The sequence below is a fragment of the Scyliorhinus torazame genome, chromosome 6 (assembly GCF_047496885.1).
Source record: "Scyliorhinus torazame isolate Kashiwa2021f chromosome 6, sScyTor2.1, whole genome shotgun sequence".
Taxonomy (NCBI): Eukaryota; Metazoa; Chordata; class Chondrichthyes; order Carcharhiniformes; family Scyliorhinidae; genus Scyliorhinus; species Scyliorhinus torazame.
The window spans coordinates 58,530,260-58,557,356 of NC_092712.1; the positions used below are offsets into that span (position 1 = coordinate 58,530,260).

A 27,097-nucleotide genomic window follows, 5' to 3' on the forward strand; every position below is an offset into this window, starting at 1 on the left:
CTTTTAAAATGGCAAGAGAGGGACAGGGATAGGATGTGCCTCCCCCAGTGGAAAACTGAACTCATCAGGGCCACATGAACTTACAAACAAACCCCATTTTCGCTGGAGCAAGGACCTTAACCCTCAATGTTACAAATGATTCAAGAGGTGCTTGAGAAGGGCAGTTAAGGTCTGAAGAACTGTTCACGTGGCCAGCCATTTAAAAAAACTGCTTGCCGTCTGTGAGTGTCGAAGCAAATCTGTTCTTCCAGTTTCAGTAACTGCTTGTCGGCATCACCCTATCATTAAAGCATTATTAATACTTGGCTGACGACCTCCGGGTGCGGCTATGCAGAGCTAGGTCGCATATTCGGTAGCTCCTGCTTGGAACGGACTTTTGGGCTCTTTTACAGGGCCCCCACGGCATTTGTTTGACATTTCCCGGTGTGGGAAGAAGGCTGCAATATTCCCCCGACAGTGTCCCCCAGGAAGGGTATGTCTCTTGGGTGCCAGACACGGCAGAAACAGTAAAAGATTTGGCTGCAACTGCAGGATAAACAGGGCCTCTTCCAGCATGCAGGCGGGGGAAGGGCATGCTTAAAGCTGCAAGCTGACCTGAGGGCCTGTATCAAAGGTGAATTCTAGGGAACAACTGTGAAAAGATCTCATCAAGGCCACTGAAGGGACTTCCGGTTGCGGTGATGCCTAGCTAGCCGCACGTTTTGGCGGCTCCAGCTCCGACGGACCTTCGGGCTCTTTTAAGAGCCCCAACGGGGAATTTTTCGACGACGCAACCCGGTGTGGGGTGTGTGAGAAGGGAGTCCCCCCCCAAACGAAGGAGGAGAAAACCGGCGGCGGCGGCTGCAGCGCGAGGAATCGTCGACCAACGGGTCAGAAAGAGAGAAGTACAAGATGGCGGCGGAGAAAGCGCAGGCGACATGGGGGCCTGAGCAGGATGAAATTGTGAGACGGTGCGTGGAGCTGCTGAAGAGGGAGGTGCTGACCCCGTTGCTACAGGCAATTGAGGGGCTCAAGGAGACACTAAAGACCCAGGAGACAGAGCTCCGCGTGGTGGAGCAGAAGGTGACAGATATTGAGGACGAGATCCTGGGCCTGGCGGTTAAGACACAGACGCACGAGGCACTTCATAAAAAGTGTACTGAAAGGATCGAGGCCCTAGAAAATGGAGCGCGAAGGAAGAACCTTCGGATACTGGGTCTCCCTGAGGGTGTGGAAGGAGTGGACTGTGGAGCGTACGCAAGTACGATGCTGAGCTCACTGATGGGTGCTGAGGCCCCTACGGGCCCCTTGGAGGTGGAGTGGGCAAATCGGATTCCGGCGAGAAGACCAAAAGCTGGAGAACCACCCAGGGCGATAATCGTGCGAATTTACCGCCTTAAGGATAGAGAAGAGGTCCTGAGATGGGCTAAAAAGGTGCGGAGTAGCAGATGGGAGAATGCAGTGGTACGGGTATACCAGGATTGGAGTGCGGAGGTGGCGAGAAGGAGGGCGAGCTTCAACCGAGCCATAGAGGTGTTGCATAAAAGGAAGGTGAAGTTCGGGATGCTGCAGCCGGCAAGACTATGGGTCACGTATCAGGAGAGACACCATTATTTCGAGACGGCGGAGGAAGCATGGACCCTCATCAAAGAAGAGAAATTGGATCGGAACTGAGGGACTGATGCTGCAGGAAATGTTATTGTTAATGTTATGGTTGAAGTTAATTGAGAAGTAAATTGGGAAGGGGGGAGACATTGGGGAAATATGGGCGCCGGTAAGGGGGGAAAGACGGGACATAGTTGGAGAATGGGGAAAGGGAGGGGAGGGGAAAGGGAGCTGCGCCATAAGAGGCGGGTCAGGTAAAGGGATGTTCCCGCGCCAGAAAGAATAAGGCGGGAAGACAGGCGCAAGGCGGATGGGAGTTCCCCACACGGGGGGGTCGAGGAGTGATCAGGAGTAGCCGGGGTCAGTTGAAGTCAGCTGACTTACGGAAGTAATATGGGGGGAGCAATCATGCTAGAAAGAGATCTGGGGGGGGGGGGGGACAACTGGGTTGCTGCTGCGGAAATCCAAAAGGAAATGGCTAAAGAGTGGGTGGGCGGGGATGGTGTGCGACGCTGGGGGAGCGAGCGGGAGCGCGGAGGCAGGATATGGGACTGGCCTAGAGAAGGTAATGGCAAGTCGACACGGGAGGGGGGCAGGTAGCCCCCTAGTGAGGCTGATCACGTGGAACGTGAGAGGCCTGAACGGACCGATAAAAAGGGCCCGAGTGCTCGCGCATTTGAAAGGACTAAGGGCAGACGTGGTTATGCTCCAAGAGACTCACCTAAAGGTGGCGGACGAAGTTAGGTTAAGGAAAGGATGGGTGGGACAGGTGTTCCACTCAGGACTGGACGCAAAGAATAGAGGGGTGGCCATTTTGGTGGGGAAACGGGTAGCATTTGAAGCAAAGAACATCGTAGCAGATAGCGGAGGTAGATATGTAATGGTGAGTGGCAGGCTGGAGGGAATGGAGGTCGTGTTGGTTAATGTGTATGCCCCAAACTGGGACGATGCGGGATTTATGAGACGGATGCTGGGGCGTATACCGGACCTGGAGGTAGGAAACTTGATTTTAGGAGGGGACTTTAATACGGTGCTGGACCCGGGGCTACATAGATCCAGCTCAAGGACCGGAAGAAGGCCGGCAGCGGCCAAGGTACATAAGGGGTTTATGGACCAAATGGGGGGAGTGGATCCATGGCGATTTCTTAGACCTAGGGCTAGGGAGTTTTCCTTCTTCTCCCATGTCCATAAAGTGTACTCCCGGATAGATTTTTTTGTTTTGGGAAGGTCGTTGATCTCTATGGTGGAAGAAGCTGAATACTCAGCCATAGCGGTTTCGGATCATGCCCCACATTGGGTGGACCTGGAATTAGGAGAGGAAAGGGAGCAGAGAACACTCTGGCGATTAGATGTGGGACTGATGGCGGATGAGGGAGTGTGTGCAAGAGTGCGGGGGTGTATTGAGAGATACCTGGAGGTCAATGACGACGGCGAGGTCCCTGTGGGAGTGGTATGGGAAGCACTAAAAGCGGTGGTCAGAGGAGAGCTGATCTCCATTGGGGCCCACAAAAGGAAAACAGAGGCCAAGGAAAGGGAAAGATTACTGGGGGAGATTTTAAGGGTGGATAGGGAATTTGCAGAGACCCCGGAGGAGGAATTGTACAGGGAGAGGAGACGACTCCAGACGGAATTTGACCTTCTGACCACCAGAAAGGCGGAGGTACTGTGGAGGAAGGCACAGGGGAGGAGGTATGAATATGGGGAAAAGGCTAGTCGCCTGTTGCCTCATCAATTGCGAAAGAGGGCAGCAGCGAGGGAGATAGGAGGAATTAGAGACGAAAGGGGAGACACGGTGCGAAGGGCAGGAAAGATAAATGAGGTGTTCAAGACCTTCTATGAGGAACTGTATAGGTCTCAACCCCCAGAGGGAGAGGAGGGGATGCGGCAGTTCCTGGACCAATTGAGGTTCCCGAAAGTGGAGGAGCGGGGGGTGGTAGGCCTGGGGGCACCGATTGGGGTGGACGAGGTTATTAAGGGACTGGGAAGCATGCAAGCAGGGAAGGCCCCGGGACCAGACGGGTTCCCGGTGGAATATTACAGAAAATATGTGGACTTGTTGGCCCCGTTGATGGTGAGGACGTTCAATGAGGCCAGGAAAGGGGGGACTCTACCCCCGACGATGTCGGAGGCGACGATATCATTAATTTTGAAGAGGGATAAAGATCCGTTGCAGTGCGGGTCCTATAGACCCATTTCATTATTGAACGTGGACGCCAAATTGTTGGCAAAGGTACTGGCATCGAGGATAGAGGACTGTGTCCCGGGGGTGGTGCACGAAGACCAGACAGGGTTCGTAAAAGGGAGACAACTGAATGTTAACGTGCGCCGACTATTAGGGGTGGTAATGATGCCCCCAGTGGAGGGGGAGGCAGAGATAGTGGCGGCAATGGACGCAGAGAAGGCATTTGATAGGGTGGAGTGGGAGTATTTATGGGAAGTGTTAAGGAGGTTTGGGTTTGGGAACGGGTTTATTAGCTGGGTTAGACTTCTTTATGGGGCTCCAACGGCAAGCGTAGTTACAGGTCGACATAGATCGGAGTATTTCCGACTATATAGGGGAACAAGACTGGGATGCCTGCTGTCTCCATTGTTGTTCGCGTTGGCAATTGAACCTCTGGCCATGGCGTTGAGAGACTCCAGGAAATGGAGAGGGGTGATTAGAGGGGGAGAAGAACACTGAGTCTCGTTATACGCGGCTGACCTATTGTTATACGTGTCGGACCCAGCGGGGGGGTGATAGAGGTTATGCGAATTTTGAGGGGGTTCGGGGATTTCTCGGGGTATAGGCTAAACATGGGGAAGAGTGAATTATTTGTGATACATCCAGGGGACCAGAGTAGAGAGATAGAAGGCTTGCCTCTAAGGAAAGTGGAAAGAAACTTCCGATACCTGGGGATTCAGATCGCTAGGAGCTGGAGAACCTTGCACAGACTTAATCTGACACGGTTGGTAGAACAAATGGAGGAGGACTTCAAGAGGTGGGACATGCAGCCTCTATCGCTGGCGGGCAGGGTGCAAGCAATTAAGATGATGGTCCTCCCGAGGTTCTTATTTGTATTTCAATGTCTCCCTATACTAATCACTAAGACCTTTTTTAATAAAATAGACAGGAGCATCACGAGCTTCGTGTGGGCAGGGAAAGTTCCGAGAGTAAGGAGGGGGTTCCTTCAGCGTAGTAGGGACAGAGGAGGATTGGCACTACCGAACTTGGGCGATTACTATTGGGCCGCCAATGTGGCAATGATACGTAAATGGATGATGGAGGGTGAGGGAGCGGCGTGGAAAAGACTGGAGAGAAAGCCCTGTAAAGGGACGAGTTTAGAGGCGCTGGTGACGGCGCCGCTACCGATCTCACCTAAAAAGTTTACCACGAACCCGGTGGTGGCGGCAACATTGAATATCTGGGGACAGTGGAGGCGACAGAGAGGGGTGCGGGGAGCCTTGGGGGGTCCCCAATCAGGAACAACCATAGGTTCGCCCCAGGAAGAATGGATGGAGGATTTCAGCGCTGGTACCAGTTGGGAATTAGGAGGGTGGGAGATTTATTTATAGATGGGACTTTTGCGAGCTTGGGAGCATTGGAGGAAAAGTATAAGTTGCCCCGGGGAAATTTCTTGAGATATATGCAGGTGAGGGCGTTTACTAGACAACAGGTGAGGGAATTTCCGTTGCTCCCGACACAGGGGATACAGGACAGGGTGCTTTCAGGGGTGTGGGTCGGAGAGGGCAAGGTGTCAGAGATTTACCGAGAGCTGAGGGAAGAGGGGGAGGAGTCGGTGGGCGAACTAAAAGGAAAGTGGGAAGAAGAACTAGGGGAGGAGATAGAGGAGGGTATGTGGGCTGATGCCCTAAGCAGGGTAAATTCCTTTTCCTCATGCGCCAGGCTTAGCCTGATTCAATTTAAGGTGCTACATAGAGCACACATAACGGGAGCAAGATTGAGCAGGTTCTTTGGAGTGGAGGACAAATGTGGGAGGTGTGGCGGGAGCCCGGCAAACCACGCACATATGTTTTGGGCGTGCCCGGCACTGGAAGGGTATTGGAAGGGAGTGACTGGAGTGATTTTGCGGGTGGTGAAGGCCCGGGTCAAACCAGGCTGGGGGTTAGCTCTATTTGGAGTTGCGGAAGAGCCGGGAGTGCAGGAGGCGAAAGAGGCCGACGTTGTGGCCTTTGCGTCCCTAGTAGCCCGGCGCAGGATCCTACTCATGTGGAAGGAGGCGAAACCCCCCGGACTGGAGGCCTGGGTAAATGATATGGCGGGGTTCATTAAACTGGAGCAGATAAAGTTTGCCCTGAGAGGATCGGCCCAAGGGTTCACCAGGCGGTGGCAGCCATTTCTCGACTACCTAGGGGAACGTTAGAGGGAAGACAGATGACCAGCAGCAGCAACCCAGGGGGAAGTGGGGGGGGGGGGGGGGGGAGGGGGGAGGGGGGGGTTAGTTTAGTTTAGGTCAAAGATAAAGAGGTTTTGTTACTTGTGTATTGTTAAAAATTTCTGTATTGTTATTGTTGCGTTTGCTTTGTAAGAGGGGAAAAATTGTTGTTTGGGAAAAAAATTTCAATAAAACATATTTTTTTTAAAAAATTAATACTTGGCTGACTTCGACAGTCTTTCTTTATCACAGTGAGTTGGAACTATGAGTTCACGGTTTAATTGATAGTATAAAGAGTTTAGCTCTCTGGGTTAGCTCTCTTTGATGTCTGGTTATGGATACAAATGTTTGTTTTTATAAGGGATTTAGTACTTGATGGGAGTTAATGTATTGTATTGTGCTTTCATGAATGAGACTTTATATATGATGAACTCTACTTAGATATTTAGAACTATTTTGTCTTAGCATGGCTCCTGAGGTCTGCCTATGATAGATACTGGATGCATTGGTGTGGAGGGTGTAAAGGTTGGTGTGCGGAGGGTATTATTTTTTCATTAAGTTGGCACAGGATCTATAAAGGGGCATGGGGTGGATAGGATGCATTAGCTAGTAAGGAGGTTATGAACGTCAATTGGAGATGGTTGGGGTTCGGTACGTACGTTGACACGGAGAGTGAGGAGTTGTGAGGGCTAGAGAGCCTGATGTTTAAGCAAAACTGGGATGCAACCCCAGAGAACGGTGGTGGGCTTTTTAAACAGCTCACATTGGCAACCCCTGTCACCATCTCTGATCTGTGTCTTGTGGCAGGCCTGACTCCATCCCACACGTGCTCCTACAGCATACATCATACCATTCAGGATGCTTCTGCCTGAGGCGGGTGCACTGAGTTGGTAAATTTCCTGACTCAAACTACCCACCTCAGGAGTGGAAATCCAGCCCTTGATCCTTGGGGAAACTACTGTATTACCATTGATACTTCATGCATGTTGTAATACCACTGACTTATGCATTTCTAGGAAATATTGCTAACATCTTCAGTGACAATATTTAATAGAGGAAAAGTACTGTGATGTTCAATTTCCTGTGATATTGATTTCATTTGTTATATATCTAGGAAAGAATGAGACTCCCGCTGAATCTCTCCTTTTGAAGAGTATTGGGAATATCACTTTTGAACTGTGCTGTGGTAGCATTTTTAAAAAAGGCACAGCTCTAGTGGTGGAATATGTTGGTGAGACAAAACACCTTTTACTTAATTTATATATTTTTAAAAATTGGTATGGCAAAGATATGAATAGTTTTGTTTCTTTTATTTTACAGAAAACAAAGCAAACTTTGACATTAAACGAAACGGAGATAAATATTACTTTCCTTTAAGAATAAAAGGCCATGCAGACATTACAAAGAGTTTTTTAAGAGCCTTGCAGAAATGTAAGGAACTCAAATTGGATTTGTTATACATCCCTGTCCCCAAACAACTGCCTTCAGGTAATTATCTGACTGACATATGTAGTAAACTGTTTCAGTAAAGGGGTTCTTTGGGCTCAGTGGCAGCCAGAAACTATGGGTTCATGTCCCACATCCGGACATGTGGGTCAATCAAGGAGCGTTCATTATGCAGTTCAAGAGGCTTGTAATCAGCCTATGAATCTTTGAAATACTTCCTTAAAGGGAAGTGCCTTGTAGATGGTGGACAATCTTAAGGAGTCAGGAGCTAAGTTACTGGCCACATAATTCCCAGCCTTCGACGTGCTCTTGTAGCCACAGTACTTATTATGGCTAGTCCAGTTCAGCTTCTAGTCAATTGTAAATCCCCGAGTCTTAATAATGGTGCATTTAGTGGTAGTAATGCCATTGAATGTCAAGGGAAGACGGTTAGAAACCTTCTTGCTGGGTACGATCATTGTCTAGCAGTATTGTTGTGGGGAAAAGGACAGCTATTCAACTTTAGTGTACTTCACTCTCCCACTCACATTCAGTTACAAAAAATTAGCACAAACCAATCATTTGTTACTAGTTATCTATGTCCAATCATGACTATATCAATTAAGGTTAGGTCATGCATAGTTCATGAGTATATGAGAATGATGAACCAAATATCACTGGAGCATGCCGACAATAATTATAATATACAATCAGTATAAAGACACGCACATGCTGTCTTCCAATGTTTATCACTGGCTCCCCATTATCAGCAATGTAACTATCAATTGCAAATCCTATCTGAGGATAATGTTGTTCCCAAGGTAAATGGCCTCCTGCAATAACAATTCTGGATAGTTATGTTTGCTCTCCAGACAATTTGACTTGACATCACTGAAAAGATCATACATTGTTTCCTTGTTATTCTTGATAAAAACCATCTCGGCTTATCTTTTTCCTTGGCCCCATCACCAGTGAGATGTGTCCTTGGGCATTCTTCCTGTAGCTTCCAACTTCAGCTGGGCAGCTTATGTGTGTAATACAGATCGATTGAATGGCGGAGTGGACTCGATGGGCCGAATGGCCTTACTTCCGCTCCTATGTCTTATGGTCTTATGGATACAGAAGAGTTATTGTCGGCATGCTCCAGTGATATTTGGTTCATCATTCTCATATACTCATGTACTATGCATGATCTAACCTTAATTGATACACTTAGTGGATAACTAAAATTTTTAAAAACAAATTTCAGTATAAGGTCTAAAATGACACCTTTTCAAACATGAAGAAAATGTTCTTTATCACTCAGCAACCCAAGCCTGAATGTTATCTGCGCCTTCCTGTAGATGGACATGAATTGCTTTAGCATCTGAACAATTGAAAATGGTACTGAACTTTGTTCAATCATTAGCAACCATTCCCACTTCAGACCATTTCATGCAGGCAAGGTCATTGATGAAGCAACTGAAGATGGTTGGGTGTGGTACATTATACTGAACAACTCTTGCATCAATATCCTGGGAGTGAGGTGATTGACCTACAGTGCAATAACCCCAGTTATACTCCTTTAAGCTAGGTATGACTTTTACCAGTGGAGAGGCTTTCCCTGATTCCCATTAACTTCAATTTTGCTAGGAATTCTTGATGGCAAATACTGCCTTGGTATCAAGGCTGCCATTCTCATATCACCTCCCTAGGAGCAGTGTCAGAGGGCTATTTAAATACCTATCAGGGAAATTCCTCAAAACCCCTGTTAAGAAGGGCATAGTAGGGTCATTAGCGGGGACAGACAGAGACAACGTGGTTTTGTGAAAGGGACTCGGGTTTAACTAATTAATTAGAGATATTTGAGGATGCGACAGGCAAGGTGGATAAGGGGAGCCTGTAGGTGATGTGCACTTGGATTTCCAAAATGAAATTGATACAGTGTCACATCAAATGTTACTTCTGAAAATAAGAGTGCCTATTGTAGGAACCAGAGAATAGGAATAAATAGTTTTTTTTAGCAAGATGTAACTAGTGGAGTACCACAGGTATCTGTGTTGGCACCTCAACAATTTACAATCTATGGGCACGATCTAACCAAATTGCAACAAAGTCCCGTGACGAGCAGGTTTAGCCTGGTGTTTCCCAGCGTATGCAGCACCGAGAAACACCATGTTATCTATCAGGACTTTGTTGCAATTCGGGGTCTCAGTAGGGAATGCCCAGCCGAGGCCGCACTTAGTCCCATTTCCTGAACTGAGGCGCTCAGCTTGCTGGAACTCTTCAGTACAGGAAGAGATCAGGATGTCATTTAAAATTTTTGCGACCCCCAAAGGTGGACGTGGTTGACAGCTTCAAATTCCTATTGTGCACATCACCAACAATCTGCCCTGGTCCACCTACATCGACACTATGGCCAAGAAAGCACAACAGCGCCTATACGTCCTCAGGAAACGTAAGGAAATTCGGCATGTCCACATTGAATTTTTACAGATGCACCATAGAAAGCATCCTATTTGGCTGCATCTCAGTTGTCATGAAGCAGTTAGGCCCTCTCCTCATATCACCTCACTCCCCAACCCACTCTCCATGGCCCTGATACTCCCCATAATAAGAAAAAGCCCCAGCTACTCCCCATGGCCTCTCATCCTTTCAATGTCAAGTCATGCCCCTTCCATGCCCATTCCTCGTATGCAGTATGTAAATATAATAAAGGCGGGCAGCATGGTGGAGCAATGGTAGCATTGCTGCCTCTCGGTGCCGAGGTCCCAGGTTCGATCCCTGCTCTGAATCACTGTCCGTGTGGAGTTTGCACATTCCCCCCATGTTTGCATGGGTTTCACCCCCATAACCCATGCAGGGTAGGTGGATTGGCCATGCTAAATTGCCCCTTAATTGGAAAAAAATTAATTGGGTACTCTAAATTTATTTATTTTAAATATAATAAAGGCAAGTATGGAGCTGCTGAGAAAAAAACACCCATTCGCATATACTCTTTGTAAAAACAAACTGCTGTTCCTATAATCCTATAAAACTGTCAGTCTGGCAAACCATTAAAGTATCAATAACAGAGTTTGCGAACGTTTAACGCCTCTTGATCTTGTCCAGATAAACATTGAGTTATCGATAAAATAGGTCGCAAAGAACAACTTAATATAAACTACTTAAATATGTAAGTCAGGCAAAGTCAACAATTCACTTGTCAAAGCAGATTTCTTGCTGAAGTAATGCTTTTGTTGGTCTGGGCATTTATCAACCATGCATAATTAGGATAGGTGGGAACCCAGATGGTCAAGTTGCTGGGAGAGGTATGGGTTGAGGGCAATTGCAGGCATATGGAAGAGGTTGTGAGACATTGTGGATCATAAATGAGATGGGGGATATTTCCGAAGCTGCTCCTGACTCTAGAGAATGAGACTGAATGTGGGGAGTGAAGTAAGGTTGTGTGAATATTCCCCGTGTTCCACAGGCATTGCTAGAAACGCACTTGACTGCTGGATCCAGGAGTTCATGCCTCCCTTCAGATGAAGGGTATCCCAAGCCCTGAAAATTCTCAGCCATTAAATGTTATCATGACTGTTATATCTCAGATAAACGCTGCCTCATTAACTAACATCTTAACAATATCTATTCTGCCCGTTGAAAGCAGGCGCCTTCCCTACTGCCAAATCTCCCATCCCATACCTGCCTCCATTAAAACCTTGAAGCACTAAAGAACTCTTAAGGCTCTGAAGAAGAGTACACCAACTGGAAATGTGAACTCTATTTTCTCTCTGCACAAATGCTGCCAGACCTGCTTGGTTTTCCAGCATTTTCTGTTTTCATTTCAAATTTCCATTATCCATAGTAATTTGCTTGTATACCATTAAAACATTGTTTGGTGGCAGGGGGAGATGTGGTTTTAGATTTCTGAAATCTAATCTGCACTCCTGTAAAAATTCCCTCCTCTATGTTGCATCCGTAGCTACATGTTTTATCTGATTTTTTTAATATCTAATGTGGACTTCAAAGCCGGTACAGTGAGATCTGATTTTCGATCTAATATTTCTGATTTACCAAATTTGGTTTTAATTATTTTGAGATTTCTCAACAGGAAGGGCACCTATGGATATAAGAGCATTTGCAGCAGGAGTACTGGATTCTGTGTGTCAATATGAAGGAACAGTACAAGGACGCCCAATATATGTGATAGTGAATGATGCCTCATATGGTCACATCCAAATCTTTGAAGAAGAGATGGTAAAGCTTCAATCGGGAAAAGCTGGACTTTTTCACACAGTGACAAGTATGTTATTTCTTAAATTGTATAGAAATTAAAAATGCAATTATGAAGCACCTCATCTTGAATATCATAATATATAGCCACCGAGGATATAATGGTCTTCTCCGCAGAGATATCTTTGATTGCCTTCAAAATATTTCACAAGATGCATGCAACTCAATATTTCACATAGATGCTTGGGCATAATTTTGCTGACTTTTGGGCGTTAGTGCAGCCCAGTATCTCTCCTTTGAAAGGACCGTCATACAGAGAAGAGATATCACAGAAAAATACAGTGCAGAAAAGACCCTTCGGCCCATCGAGTCAGCACCGCCAGATGAAAGGCACCTGATCTGTCAATCTTAATCCCATTTGCCAGCACTTGGCCCACAGCCTCGAATGTTAAGATGCGGCAATACTCATCCAGATAATTTTTAAAGGATGTGAGGCAATCCGCCTCTACCACCCTCCCAGGCAGCACGTTCCAGACCGTCACCACCCTCTGGGTAAAAAGATTTTCCTCAAATACTCCCTGAACCTCCCGCCTCTCACCTTGAATTTGTGTAAACGACCCTTCACTAAGAAGAAGAGCTGACGTACCATACGTCTTTTTCATCACCGTATTAACGTGCCCTTCTGCCTTCACAGACCTATTTGCAAACACGCCAAGGTCTCTTGTTCCTCAGGATTTTCCAGTGTGGTGCCATTCATTGAATATTCCCATATCAAATTGCTGCTTCCAAAACACCTCAGGCTTTTCAGGATTAAATTTTTTCTGCCCATTTGACCATCCCGTCTATATCTTCCTGTAACCCAAAACTCACAGCCTCACTGTTAATCATCCGGCCTAACTTTGTGTCATCCACAAACTTACTGATCCTATCCCCACATAGTCACCTATGTCATTTATGTAAATGACGAATAATAGGGGACCCAGCACAGATCCCTGTGTTACTCCACTGGGCACTGGCTCCCAGTCACTACAGCAGCCGTCTTGTCATCACCCTCTGTTTCCTAAAGCTCATCCAGCTTTGAACCCACCTTATCAAGTTCCCCTGTATCCCCTGTGCATTTGCCTTCTTTATATGTCTCCCATGTGGGACCTTGTCAAATGCTTTGCTGAAATCCATGTAAACTACATCAACTGCACTACCCTCGTCTGCACACTTAGTCACGTGCTCAAAAAATTCAATCAAATTTGTTAGGCAAGACTTCCCTTTGACAAAGCCATGCTGACTATTCATGATCAAACCGTGCCTCCAAGTGGAGATAGATTCTCTTCTTCAGAATGTTTTCCATTAGTTTCCCCACCACTGATGTGAGACTGACTGGCCTGTAGGTTCCTGGCTTATCCCAACAGCCTTTCTTAAATACTGCGACCACATTCGCAGATCTCCAGTCCTCTGGTGCCTCTCCCGTGGACAGAGAAGGATTAAACATTTGGATCAGGGTCCCTGCAATCTCCTCCCTCGCCTCCCACAGCAACCTGGGACACAATTCGTCTGGACCTGGAGATTTCTCCACTTTTAAGCTGGCCAACACCTCCAATACCTTGTCCCTCCCTATGACAACTTGCTCAGTAACCTCACAGTCTCTCTCCCCGAGTTCCACATCTGTCTCCTCATTCTCTTGGGTGAAGACAGATGTGAAATATTCATTTAACACCCTACCAACGTCCTCTGGCTCCACCCACAGATTCCCCCCTTGGTCCCTAATGGGCCCTACTTTTCCCTAGTTATCCTCTTTCCATTGATATACTTATAGAATATCTTGGGATTTTCCGTACTTTTACCAGCTAGAGATTTCTCATATCCCCTCTTTGCTCTCCTAATTGCTTTCTTAAACTCCATTCTGCATTTTCTGTACTCCGCTAATGCCTCTGTTGATTTGCTCCCCTTGTACTTATTAAAAGCCTCTCTCTTCCTTCTCATTTATCCTGAATATATCTGGTCACCCATGGTTCTCTGTTACTCCCCATTTCCTCTTTGAACACCCCCACTGCTCTTCTGTAGATCTCCCCACCAGTAACTTGTTCCAATCTACCTTGGCCAGATCCTGCCTTATTTTACTAAAGTCTGCTCTCTCCCAATCCAAGACCTTTTTTTGCAATTTGTCTATTTCCCCACCATCACATCAACCACTTGTCCAGCTTGATTCCCAGAATTAGTTCCAGCACTGCACCATCCCTTGTTGGACCCTCCACATGGTGAGTTAAAATGTTCTCTGGTGTACATTTTACCAACTCTGCTCCATCTAAGTCCTTAACACAATGACTATCCTAGTTAATGTTGAAATCACCCGCTATAGTTACCCTATTGTTATTTTTACACACTTCTGCAAATTGCGCACATATTTACTACTCAATTTCCCACTGACTATCTGGGGGTCTATAATAAACACCTAGCAATGTGGCTGTCCCTTATTTTATTCCTAAGCTCTCCTCACTAAGTTTCATTTAATGCCACCCCTAAGATATCATCTCTCCTTACTGCAGCAATTGACTCCTTAACTAATAGTGCAAATCTTCCCCCTCTTTTGCCCCCTCCCCTGTCCCTCCTGAAGATTCTGTATCCCAGGATGTTAAGCTGCCAATTCTGCCCCTCCCTCAACCATGTCTCCGCGATGGCTACTATATCATAATTCCACGTGTCAACCCTCGCCCTTAACCCATCCGTCTTACCTGTAATACTCTGGGCATTAAAGTCGAGGCCATTCAGCCTTGTCTTACTCTCCTCACATTTACTACTGCTGTACGCTGTACTCCCTCTGACCTGATTGTGATACACTGTGTCATGTCTATAGCCTAGCTCCCTGAATTCCTGAAACAGGATCTCATCCCCCTTTCTATCTATGTCATTGGCACCAACATGTACCATGACCTCTGCCTTATCACCCTCCCCCTTCATGATACCTTGTAGCCGTTCAGTGACATCTTGGACCCTGGCACCTGGGAGGCAACACACCATCCTGGAGTCTTTTTCACCACCACAGAAGCGCCTATCTGTGCCCTGACGATGGAGTCTCTTAAGACTATTGCTCTTCTGCGCTTTGACCCTCGCTGCTGAACAACAGAGCCAGCCGTGGTGCCCCTGCTCTGGCTGCTGCTGTTGTTTTCCCCCGATAGGAAATCCACCTTCCTCTCCCACAACAACATCCCAAATGGTATATGTGTTAGAGAGGGGGACAGCTACGGGAGATTCCTGCACTGACTGCCTGCCCTTTCTACTAGTCACCCATCTGTCTGCCTGTACCTTGGGTGTGACCACATCTCTATGACTCCTGACTATGACTCTTTCCGCCATCTGCATGCCCTTGAGTGCATCCAACTGCTGCTCCAACCGAACCACGCGCTCTGTGAGGAGCTGCCATTGGGTACACTTCCCGCAGATGTAGCCATCCGAAACACTGGAAGTGCCACTGACCTCCCACATCTCAGTTAGAGCACTCCACCCGATGACTTACATAACTAGCACTAATTAATTAAGTCAAAATAAATAGCTATTAAAGGTGGTACTAATTAATTAATTATGTTAAAATAAATACTTATTTAATTTAAGTTAAAATTAACTATATGGTCCCTTGTTCTAAATTTCTTTGATAAATATTAAATGCTAAATGCACTAACCTCCTAGTTACTCCTCTATATAAAAAAATAATAATCTCTGAAACCTATGATTTATTGCCAAGCTTCCAAATCTATCTATAATTTTGGGTGTATATGCCACTGTGGATTGAAGACAAAAGTGCCTGCAAGTCCCGGCTATGGCATTCATTGTGAAAAATAGCTCAGCACCTCAACCCTGGGGTGGGGGGGGGGGGGGGGGGGGGGGAGGCCTGCTCTCCTGGAATGTTAACCCTCTTCCCGGTGGCGAGAATTTAGCAGGTGATAGCATAGTATCTGAAGGTGATGAGTTCAAAGTTACTAAATTTAAATCCACGAATCCAGATGTATGTGGATTAACACCAGGGAGAAAAAATGGATTATGAAAGCCAGCAAATTGATGTTACACTCAAACTGTTCCAGCGATATCCTCAAGGAAAGCCAACCTATCGCTACTGCCACTTTGACCTATATGTGACTCCAGTCCATACAAAATGCTTGATTGCTAATATCCGACAAAGTGGCCTCATAAACCACTCAGTTGAAAAGCTATTTCTACAACTGGGAGATTTATCACCACCAGTTTAGGGCAAATAGGGAAGGGTCATCAGATGAAACCTTGCTAATTACACTTGTATATGAACCACATTTCTGGAAAAGGTATATAACTTTCATTACTTTTCAAATATTGTCATAAGATTTGTTTATTTCATTCTAAAGATTATTAGTTTTTAAATATTTGTTTCAGGGTATTTGGGGGATTGGCTGAGTGGCAACCAAACCTCTGAAGATACAACTAATATATCCCAGCATTCAGTGGAACCAGTAAAGTTTCAAATTTACTCCATGAAGGAAGAAAATATTGAAGCAGCCTGGGCTGATATTCAAAAGTTAGCAACTAAAGAACACATGGAAAAAACAATACCTGTGGAAATACCTTTTGAGAAATTTACTGAAGAAGACTTGGAAGAAATAGAAGAGTGTTGCACCAGAATGCATGTATGTTACATATTTGACAAAGCTGACCAAGGCATCTGTTTATCGGGATGTATAACTGATATATGTTCTGTTCAAGATGTTATTTTTAAGGTGTGTCATGAGGTAGGAAAAAGAGAAGTCGCATTGCGTGAAGAAATGTTTATTATGGATAAGGTATGCTGGAAATTCTGGCTGGAAGATCATTGGGAAACCTTCATTCCAAAAGTGAATGCTTGCCTTGAAAAAGCTTACAATGGGAAAGAAAATGAAATAAAAGTAAAAATAGGCGGAGGAGATTATTGTGTGATTGACTTCCAAAAATTCACAATGACTGACACTGATGGAGATTCTTTTCGCATCGATCGTAGATGCACTGGGGGTAAGTATCCATGGTTTATTTGTGAAATTATTAGTGAAAGGAATGTATCAATCGTAAGGATAGCTTCCATGTCAATATATTTTAAAATTTTAACTAAAATGTGTAAATTATGGACTATTTTATGGATTCTATTGCACGCTCATAATTTGAAACTCTTGGGTACAATTAGCCTGAAGATCAAAGTATTAAACGCTTTTGACAGAACTGTGATACTTATTCTATGAAAGCGACACAATTCATTTCATAAAAAATACAGGAATTTCACAGAATCATAGAATCCCTACAGTGCAGAAGGAGGCCATTATGCCCATCGGGTCTGCACCGGCCCTTGGAAAGAACATCCTATTTAAGCCCATGCCCCCACCCTACCCCCGTAACCCAGTAACTGTACCTAACCTTTTGGACACTAAGGGCAATTTATCATGGCCAATCCACCTAACCGGCACATCTTTGGACTGTGGGAGGAAGCTGGAGCAGCTGGAGGAAACCCACGCACACACTGGGAGAATGTGCAGACTCCACACAGACATAATTTGCAAATATCTTGTTCTGAAATGGATTCATAAATTGCTTTTCTCTAAATTTGGGTGCAGGCAAGTTACATTCGTGCCACACAAGCGTCAGGCAATGACCATTTCCTACAAGAGAGGATCTAACCGTCGCCCCATAATATTAAATTGCGTTACTATTGCTGAATCCCCCACAATCAACATCCTGGGGCGTTACCATTGATCATAAATTGAACAGAACTGGCCAAATTAATACTGTGGCTTCCAGGGCAGGTCAATGGCTAGGAATCCTACGGCGAGTAACTTACCTCCTGACTCCCCAAAGCCTGTCAACCATCTACAAGGCACAAATCAGGAATGTAATGGAATACTCTCCACTTGCCTGCATGAGTGCAGCTCCAACAACACTCAAGAAGCTCAACACCATCCAGGACAAAGCAGCCCGCTTGATTGCTCCCCCTTCCACAAACATTCACCACCGACGAACAGTGGCAGCTGTGTGTACCATCTACAAGATGCACTTCAGTAACTCACCAGGGTTCCTTCGGCAGCACCTTCTAAACCCACGACCCAACCATCTAGAAGGACAAGAGCAGCAGATACCTGGGAGCTCCACCACCTGGAGGTTCCCCTCCAAGTCACTCACCATCCTGACTTGGAAATATATTGCTTCACTGTCACTGGGATAAAATCCTGGAACTCCCTCTAGGAGTACCTACACCTGAAGGACTGCAGCGGTTCACAAAGGCAACTCACCACCACCTTCTGTAAGGCAACTAGGGATGGGCAATAAATGTTGGCCTAACCAGCGACGCCACATCCCGTAAATGAATAAAAAGAAAGAAAAAGAGCCCTGGGAGTACATGTGCACAAACCATTGGAAGTGCAGGGCAGGTTGAGAAATTTGGTTTTAGAAAATGGCAAACCGAATACTGGATTTAAAAATAGTGGAACTGGGCTGGATTATCATTTCTGATGACACAATCCAGCCTCGTGATTGGCAATGTCTGCTCAGTGCCTTCACGGCGGTGAAGGCTAGATTCAGACCAATACCGACTGCACTAGATCCAAGATGGAGAAGCAGATAGGCCAGTGCTGAGGTTAAAAGACCTCTCCATTCACTCTGTGAAGAAGCGTTTTCCTCATGTCACCATTGCTTCTTTTCTCAATTACCGTAAACCTGTGCCCTCTTTCTGGTTCTCGACCCTCAAACCAAGGAGAACAATTTCTCTCTATCTACTATGTCCAGACCCTTCATGAATTTGAATATCATTATCAAATCTCCCAAGATTCTCTTCCCTCCTGGGAGAACAGTTCAAACTTCTCCAATCTATCTTCATACTGAAGTTCCTCATCTCTGGAAAAATTATCTTGAATATTTTCTACACGCTCTCTAATGCCTTCACCCTTCCCAAATTGTGGTACCCAGAACTGGACACACTATTCCAGTGGTTTATACAGATTTGTAATAACCTCATTGGTTTTGTACTCTATGCTCCTATTTATAGAGCCAAGGATCGTGTATGTTTTATTAACCGCTCTCTATCAACCTGCTTCACCACCTTCAATGATTTGTGCGTTGTGTATACATGCATAAAAGGAAGAAGTCCCTTTGCCCCATCACTCCCTTTAGAAATGTATTCTTTATTTTATTTTGTGTCTCTGGGTTATTCCTACCAAATGGATCACTTCACAATTCTCTGATTAAATTTCATGTGCCACTTGTCTACACGTTCCACCAACCTGACTATGTACCTTTTAAGTTCTCCGCAAGCGCAGTGAGCTAAATAGCTGGCTTGTAAAGCAGACCAAGGCCAGCAGCGCGGGTTCAATTCCCGTACCAGCTTCCCCGAACAGGCGGCGGAATGTGGCGACTAGGGGCTTTTCACAGTAACTTAATTTGAAGCCTACTTGTGACAGCGATTTTCATTTCATTGATTGCCTCACAGTCACAGTACTTCCAAGTTTCATAACATCCGTAGATTTCGAAATTTGTGCCCTGCATGCAAAGGTCTAGGTCAATAATATATATCAGGAAAGTAGGGGTCTTAAAAAATATTTTTAATGAAAACTTTTAAAATATGAACAAAATAACATAATATAAAGCAGATGTTACAATGTAAAAAGAACACAATCAACAAACACACCCAATCTTAACCGCCCCCACAAAACATTAAACTAAAACCCCCTTAACAACTGATGGTGAATAACTCTTTGACCCCCTAATGGTGTATTTGACCTTCGCCAAATGTTGGAACTCCATGAGGTCACCCAACCAGGCTGAGGCACTGGACGGGGGCACCCAAGCACAGGGCAGCACTGTAGCACAAGTGGATAGCACTGTGGCTTCACAGCGCCAGGGTCCCAGGTTCGATTCCAGGTTCGATTCCTCGCTGGGTCACTGCCTGTACGGAGTCTGCACGTTCTCCACGTGTTTGCGTGTGTTTCCTCCGGGTGCTCTGGTTCCTTCCCACAGTCCAATGACGTGCAGGTTAGGTGGATTGGCCATGGTAAATTGCCCTTAGTGACCAAAAAGGTTAGGAGGGGTTATTGGGTTACGGGGATAGGATGGAAGTGAGGGCTTAAGTGGGTCGGTGCAGACTCGATGGGTCGAATGGCCTCCTTCTGCACTGTATGATCTATGTTCTATGTAAGCAGACTTTGCCTCCGGGCTATTAATGAGGCAAAGACGAGCATATCCGCTTTCACCCCCATCTGCAGCACTGGCGAGTCCGATACCACAAAAATGGACACCAGCGGACATGGTTCCAGTTCGATATTAAGTATCTCTGACATGGTGTTAAAGAAAGAGACCCAACAGCTTGTTAACTTGGGACACAACCAAATCATATGAGTATGGTTAACCAGCTCCCGAGAACAACACTCACTCCTGTCCTCTGCCCCTCCCAAAAAACACATACTCATCTTGGTCCGATGAGCCCTGTGAACCACCTTGAACTGGATCAAATTAAGCTGAGCACAGGAGGACGTGAATTTGACCCTACAAAGAGCCTCACTCCACACCTCATCCGGAAGACCAGGGGTCTTAATGTTGATCTCTGGCTAACTCCACTTTTAGCCTTCCTCCAGTTTGAACAATCGCCCACCCCTGCTCTTTGTTTCCTGTATTTAGCCAATTTTGTACCAATGTTGCTGCTGTCTCTTTTATTCCATGGCCTCTAACTTTAGTAATAACTCCAACACATGTCACTATATCAAATGCCTTCTGCAAGTTCATGTGCACCACATTGACAACATTCTCAACAAAGAACAAAGAAATGTACAGCACAGAAACAGGCCCTTCGGCCCTCCAAGCCCGTGCCGACCATGCTGCCCGACTAAACTACAATCTCCTACACTTCCTGGGTCCGTATCCCTCTATTCCCATCCTATTCATATATTTGTCAAGATGCCCCTTAAATGTCCCTATCGTCCCTGCTTCCACTACCTCCTCCGGTAGCGAGTTCCAGGCACCCACTACCCTCTGTGTAAAAAACTTGCCTCGTACATCTACTCTAAACCTTGCCCCTCTCACCTTAAACCTATGCCCCCTAGTAATTGACCCCTCTAGCCTGGGGAAAAGCCTCTGACTATCCACTCTGTCTATGCCCCTCATAATTTTGTATACCTCTATCAGGTCTCCCCTCAACCTCCTACGTTCCAGTGAGAACAAACCGAGTTTATTCAACCGCTCCTCATAGCTAATGCCCTCCATACCAGGCAACATTCTGGTAAATCTCTTCTGCACCCTCTCTAAAGCTTCCACATCCTTCTGGTAGTGTGGCGACCAGAATTGAACACTATACTCCAAGTGTGGCCTAACTAAGGTTCTATACAGCTGCAACATGACTTGCCAATTCTTATACTCAATGCCCCGGCCAATGAAGGCAAGCATGCCGTATGCCTTCTTGACTACCTTCTCCACCTGTGTTGCCCCTTTCAATGACCTGTGGACCTGTACTCCTAGATCTCTTTGACTTTCAATACTGTTGAGGGTTCTACCATTCACTGTATATTCCCTACCTGCATTAGACCTTCCAAAATGCATTACCTCACATTTGTCCGGATTAAACTCCATCTGCCATCTCTCCGCCCAAGTCTCCAGACAATCTAAATCCTGCTGTATCCTCCGACAGTCCTCATCGCTATCTGCAATTCCACCAACCTTTGTGTCGTCTGCAAACTTACTAATCAGACCAGTTACATTTTGCTCCAAATCATTTATATATACTACAAACAGCAAAGGTCCCAGCACTGATCCCTGTGGAACACCACTGGTCACAGCCCTCCAATTAGAAAAGCATCCCTCCATTGCTACTCTCTGCCTTCTATGGCCTAGCCAGTTCTGTATCCACCTTGCCAGCTCACCCCTGATCCCGTGTGACTTCACCTTTTGTACTAGTCTACCATGAGGGACCTTGTCAAAGGCCTTACTGAAGTCCATATAGACAACATCTACTGCCCTACCTGCATCAATCATCTTAGTGACCTCCTCGAAAAACTCTTATCAAGTTAGTGAGACACGACCTCCCCTTCACAAAACCGTGCTGCCTCTCACTAATACGTCCATTTGCTTCCAAATGGGAGTAGATCCTGTCTCGAAGAATTCTCTCCAGTAATTTCCCTACCACTGAAGTAAGGCTCACCGGCCTGTAGTTCCCGGGATTATCCTTGCTACCCTTCTTAAACAGAGGAACAACATTGGCTATTCTCCATTCCTCCGGGACATCCCCTGAAGACAGCGAGGATCCAAAGATTTCTGTCAAGGCCTCAGCAATTTCCTCTCCAGCCTCCTTCCGTATTCTGGGGTAGATCCCATCAGGCCCTGGGGACTTATCTACCTTAATATTTTTTAAGACACCCAACACCTCGTCTTTTTGGATCACAATGTGACCCAGGCTATCTACACCCCCTTCTCCAGACTCAACATCTACCAATTCCTTCTCTTTGGTGAATACTGATGCAAAGTATTCATTTAGTACCTCGCCCATTTCCTCTGGCTCCACCCATAGATTCCCTTGCCTATCCTTCAGTGGGCCAACCCTTTCCCTGGCTACCCTCTTGCTTTTTATGTACGTGTAAAAAGCCTTGGGATTTTCCTTAACCCTATTTGCCAATTACTTTTCGTGACCCCCTTCTAGCCCTCCTGACTCCTTGCTTAAGTTCCTTCCTACTTTCCTTATATTCCACGCAGGCTTCGTCTGTTCCCAGCCTTTTAGCCCTGACAAATGCCTCCTTTTTCTTTTTGACGAGGCCTACAATATCACTCGTCATCCAAGGTTCCCGAAAATTGTCGTATTTATCTTTCTTCCTCACAGGAACATGCCGGTCCTGTATTCCTTTCAACTGCCACTTGAAAGCCTCCCACATGTCAGATGTTGATTTAGCACATTCATCCTCGGACCACTCTTATCCTTGTCCACCAGTACTTTAAAACTTACTGAATTGTGGTCACTGTTACCGAAATGCTCCCCTACTGAAACATCTACCACCTGGCAGGGCTCATTCCCCAATACCAGGTCCAGTACCGCCCCTTCCCTAGTTGGACTGTCTACATATTGTTTTAAGAAGCCCTCCTGGATGCTCCTTACAAACTCCGCCCCGTCTAAGCCCCTGGCACTAAGTGAGTCCCAGTCAATATTGGGGAAGTTGAAGTCTCCCATCACCACAACCCTGTTGTTTTTACTCTTTTCCAAAATCTGTCTACCTATCTGCTCCTCTATCTCCCGCTGGCTGTTGGGAGGCCTGTAGTATACCCCCAACATTGTGACTGCACCCTTCTTATTCCTGATCTCTACCCATATAGCCTCACTGCCCTCTGAGGTGTCCTCTCGCAGTACAGCTGTGATATTCTCCCGAACAAGTAGCGCAACTCCACCTCCCCTTTTACATCCCCCTCTATCCCGCCTGAAACATCTAAATCCTGGAACGTTTAGCTGCCAATCCTGCCCTTCCCTCAACCAGGTCTCTGTAATGGCAACAACATCATAGTTCCAAGTACTAATCCAAGCTCTAAGTTCATCTGCCTTACCCGTAATGCTCCTTGCATTAAAACATATGCACTTCAGGCCACCAGACCCGCTGTGTTCAGCAACTTCTCCCTGTCTGCTCTGCCTCAGAGCCACACTGTCCCTATTCCCTAGTTCTCCCTCAATGCTCTCACCTTCTGACCTATTGCTCCCGTGCCCACCCCCCTGCCATACTAGTTTAAACCCTCCCGTGTGACACTAGCAAACCTCGCGGCCAGGATATTTATGCCTCTCCGGTTTAGATGCAACCCGTCCTTCTTATACAGCCCCGGAAGAGCTCCCAGTGGTCCAGATAATGGAAACCCTCCCTCCTACACCAGCTGTTTAGCCACGTGTTTAGCTGCTCTATCTTCCTATTTCTAGCCCCACTGGCACGTGGCACAGGGAGTAATCCCGAGATTACAACCCTCGAGGTCCTGTCTTTTAACTTTCTGCCTAGCTCCCTGAACTCCTGCTGCAGGACCTCATGCCCCTTCCTGCCTATGTCGTTAGTACCAATATGTACAACGACCTCTGCCTGTTTGCCCTCCCCCTTCAGGATGCCCTCTACCCGTTCGGAGACATCCTGGACCCTGGCACCAGGGAGGCAACATACCATCCTGGAGTCTCTTTCACGTCCACAGAAGCGCCTATCTGTGCCCCTGACTATAGAGTCCCCTATTACTATTACTCTTCTGCGCTTTGACCTTCCCTTCTGAACATCAGAGCCAGCCGTGGTGCCACTGCTCTGGCTGCTGCTGTTTTCCCCTGATAGGCTATCCCCCCCGACAGTATCTAAAGGGGTATATCTGTTCGAGAGGGGGACAACCACAGGGGATTCCTGCACTGACTGCCTGCCCTTTCTGGTGGTCACCCATTTCTCTGCCTGCAACTTAGGTGTGACCACATTTACATAACTGCGATCTATGACGCTTTCCGCCACCTGCATGCTCCTAAGTGCATCCAATTGCTGCTCCAACCAAACCATGCGGTCTGTGAGGAGCTCCAGTTGGGTGCACTTTCTGCAAATGAAGCCATCTGGGACGCTGGAAGCCACCCGGACCTGCCACATCTCACAGTCAGAGCACAGCACCCCTCTAACTGACATTGCGTCAATTAATTAAAATTAAAATTAAAATTTGTCTTTTTTTTTAAAATATTTTTTTTTTAATTTCAAAGTTACTGTCAACTATCTGTTTCCTAGCACTAGATTTCTAATAGAAATGCGATAGCTAACTATAGTACTCTCCGATCTCTGGCTTAGATATCCCTCTAAATTATAATTAAGTTATTATGTTTAATTAGTTACCAAATACTAGCCACTCTGGCCACAGCTTTTCTGTGATGTCACTTCAGTTTCCCCCGACACACACAATTTGAAAAAAGGTATAAAAGTAAAAATAAGTAAAAATCACTTACTTACCTTCTTACCTTCTGAGTGTCTTAGATGTTCTCAGGTTCTCTCGCTGACAGAGACTGCTCCTCCACCTCCGAACCTTGACCTGCACAATGCTAATAATATAATAATAATATAATATGGCACTTACCTCACACCAATGGGTCTTATTATTAGGTTAGAGGAGGAGGGCGGGTGGGAGACACTACACGTGTAGTGTCTCGGGTTTCCTCTCCACCAGAATTTATTGGTTGGGGGGGGGGGGGACTTCCCAGGGGTCCGCGGGTCGAACTTCCGGTTCCCGCCTTATATAAAAACAAATAAAACAGAAAAGAAGAACAGACACGGGACCAGGTAAGGGTTTTTAAATTCACTACTCACCTCCCAGAAGGCCCCTGCGCACCACTGCCGTCAAAATCCAAAGGGCTGCTCCTGTAAAGGTAAGTGGTTTTAAAGTCGCTACTCACCTCCCAGAAGGCCCCTGTACACCGCTGCCGCCGAAATCCAAAGGGCTGCTCCTGTAAAGGTAAGTGGTTTTAAAGTCGCTACTCACCTCCCAGAAGGCCCCTGCGCACCGCTGCCGCCGAAATCCAAAGGGCTGCTCCTGTAAAGGTAAGTGGTTTTAAAGTCGCTACTCACCTCCCAGAAGGCCCCTGCGCACCGCTGCCGCCGAAATCCAAAGGGCTGCTCCTGTAAAGGTAAGTGGTTTTAAAGTCGCTACTCACCTCCCAGAAGGCCCCTGCGCACCGCCGCCGCCAAAATCCAAAGGGCTAAAATCTCATCCTCAACCCTTTCTGTTACCCAATTTTTAAAAATAACCAAGTTAATTAACTATGATTGGTCCTTAACAGATCCTCACTGGCTTTCCTTAATTAACCCACATTTGCCTAGTGATTATTAATTTTGTACAAAATTATCCTTTCTAAAAGCTTCCTCGCCACCCAGGTTAAGCTGACTGGCATGTCATTCGTGGACTTACCTTTACATCTTTTTTTGAGCAAAGGTGTAATATTTCCAATTGGCCAGTCCTCGGGCACCACCCCTGAGTCAATGATGGATTAAAAAATTGTGGCCAGTGCCTCTACAATCTGCAATTTCCACTCTCACTTCAATATCCTTGGATGCACCTCTGTTTCTGTCAACTTTAATTACAGACAGCCTATCTAATACTCTGTCCTTAACAATTTTAAACCCTTCAAGTGTCTGAACTACCTCCTCTTTCACCATGATCTGGGCAGCATCTTCCTTGGTATTCATTTAATACCTCCGTCATGCCTCCTGCCCCCATACACAAATCCACTTTTTGTTCCTTAATTGATTGCTCTCCATCTCTTACCATCCTTGTACGACTTGTGTGTCGATGGAAGACTTTTGGATTCCCTTTTATGTTAGCTGCCATCTCTTCTCATACTCCTCTCTTTGTTTTGCTTATTTGATTTTTCAATTCCCCTCTGAACCTTCTTTATTCACCTGCTTCTCAATTGCCCCTGTCATAAGCACACTAATGACCGATGTCTACCTGACATCTGTCATAAGCACACTTTTACTGCTTATTCTTAATCTCTAATCATTCAGGAGCTCATGCGAAGATACCTTGACTATACCTGATCTAGCTCTTTGTTTCAGGCAGCCCAGAGTTCAGTTACTATCCATCACCTCCCTCAGCCCCAATGGCTCCTCCAATGCCTGCCTCTTGCCTTCCTCCAGCTCTGGGAACTCCGACCCATCCCGAAACCGCCCCATTTCCCCCACCTCTCCACCCAGCTCGGCCTTATACAACTTCTGCATAATAGGGAATGTATAATAGGGGACAAAGAAATGGCTGAGCAACTGAATACATACTTTGGTTCCAAACCAAAGAGGACGCAAATCAGATACCAGAAATGTTGGAGAATGCAAGATTTCGTGAGAGGAAAGAATTGTGGGAGATCAATATTAGTAGAGAAATGGTGTTGGGGAAATTGATGGTATTGAAGGCTGGTAAATCCCGAGGACCTGATAATCTACAGGAGATAGCTTGAGAAATAGTGGATGCATTGGTAGTCATCTTCCAGGATTCTATAGACTCTGAAGCAATCCCTGCAGATTGGAGGGTAGCTCATGTCACTCCAATATTCAAAAAGGGAGGTAGAGAGAAAACAGGGAATTATATACCAGTAAGCCGAACATCGGTAGTGGGAAAAATTCTCGAATTCTTTATCAAGGATTTTATAGCAAAGCATTTAATTTAACATGATCTGGATAGGTTGGGTGAGAGGGCAAATCAATGGCAGATGCAGTATAATTTGGATAAGCGTGAGGTTATTCACTTTGGAAGCAAAAACAAGAAGGCAGATTACTACCTGAATGACTGTAAATTGGGAGAGGGGAGTGTGCAGCAGGACCTGGGTGTCCTTGTGCACCAGACCCTGAGGTAAGCATGCAGGTGCAACAGATGGTAAAGAAGGCAAATGGTATGTTGGCTTTCATTGCGAGAGGTTCCGAGTACCGGAGCAGGAATATGTTGTTGCAATTATACAGGGCCTTGGTGAGGCCACACATAGAATATTGTGCGCAGTTTTGGTCTCTTCTGAGGAGTTCTTGGTCATCGAAGGTTAACCA

The 27,097-nt window shown here is 46.1% G+C and overlaps 1 protein-coding gene across 2 annotated transcripts in view; it reads left to right on the forward strand.

The window, feature by feature from the left end:
- The window catches only part of LOC140424806 (protein mono-ADP-ribosyltransferase PARP14-like), a 163,375-nt gene that overhangs the window by 107,981 nt on the left and 28,297 nt on the right, over positions 1 to 27,097 (forward strand). Inside the window, exons 10-13 of one of the 2 annotated variants that reach the window (XM_072508229.1) lie at positions 7,072 to 7,188; positions 7,278 to 7,445; positions 11,446 to 11,649; positions 15,975 to 16,583. In XM_072508229.1, the coding sequence (XP_072364330.1) occupies positions 7,072 to 7,188; positions 7,278 to 7,445; positions 11,446 to 11,649; positions 15,975 to 16,583 (1,098 nt within the window). The remainder of the gene's footprint in view (positions 1 to 7,071; positions 7,189 to 7,277; positions 7,446 to 11,445; positions 11,650 to 15,974; positions 16,584 to 27,097) is intronic. The other variant, XM_072508230.1, reaches the window with a different exon arrangement.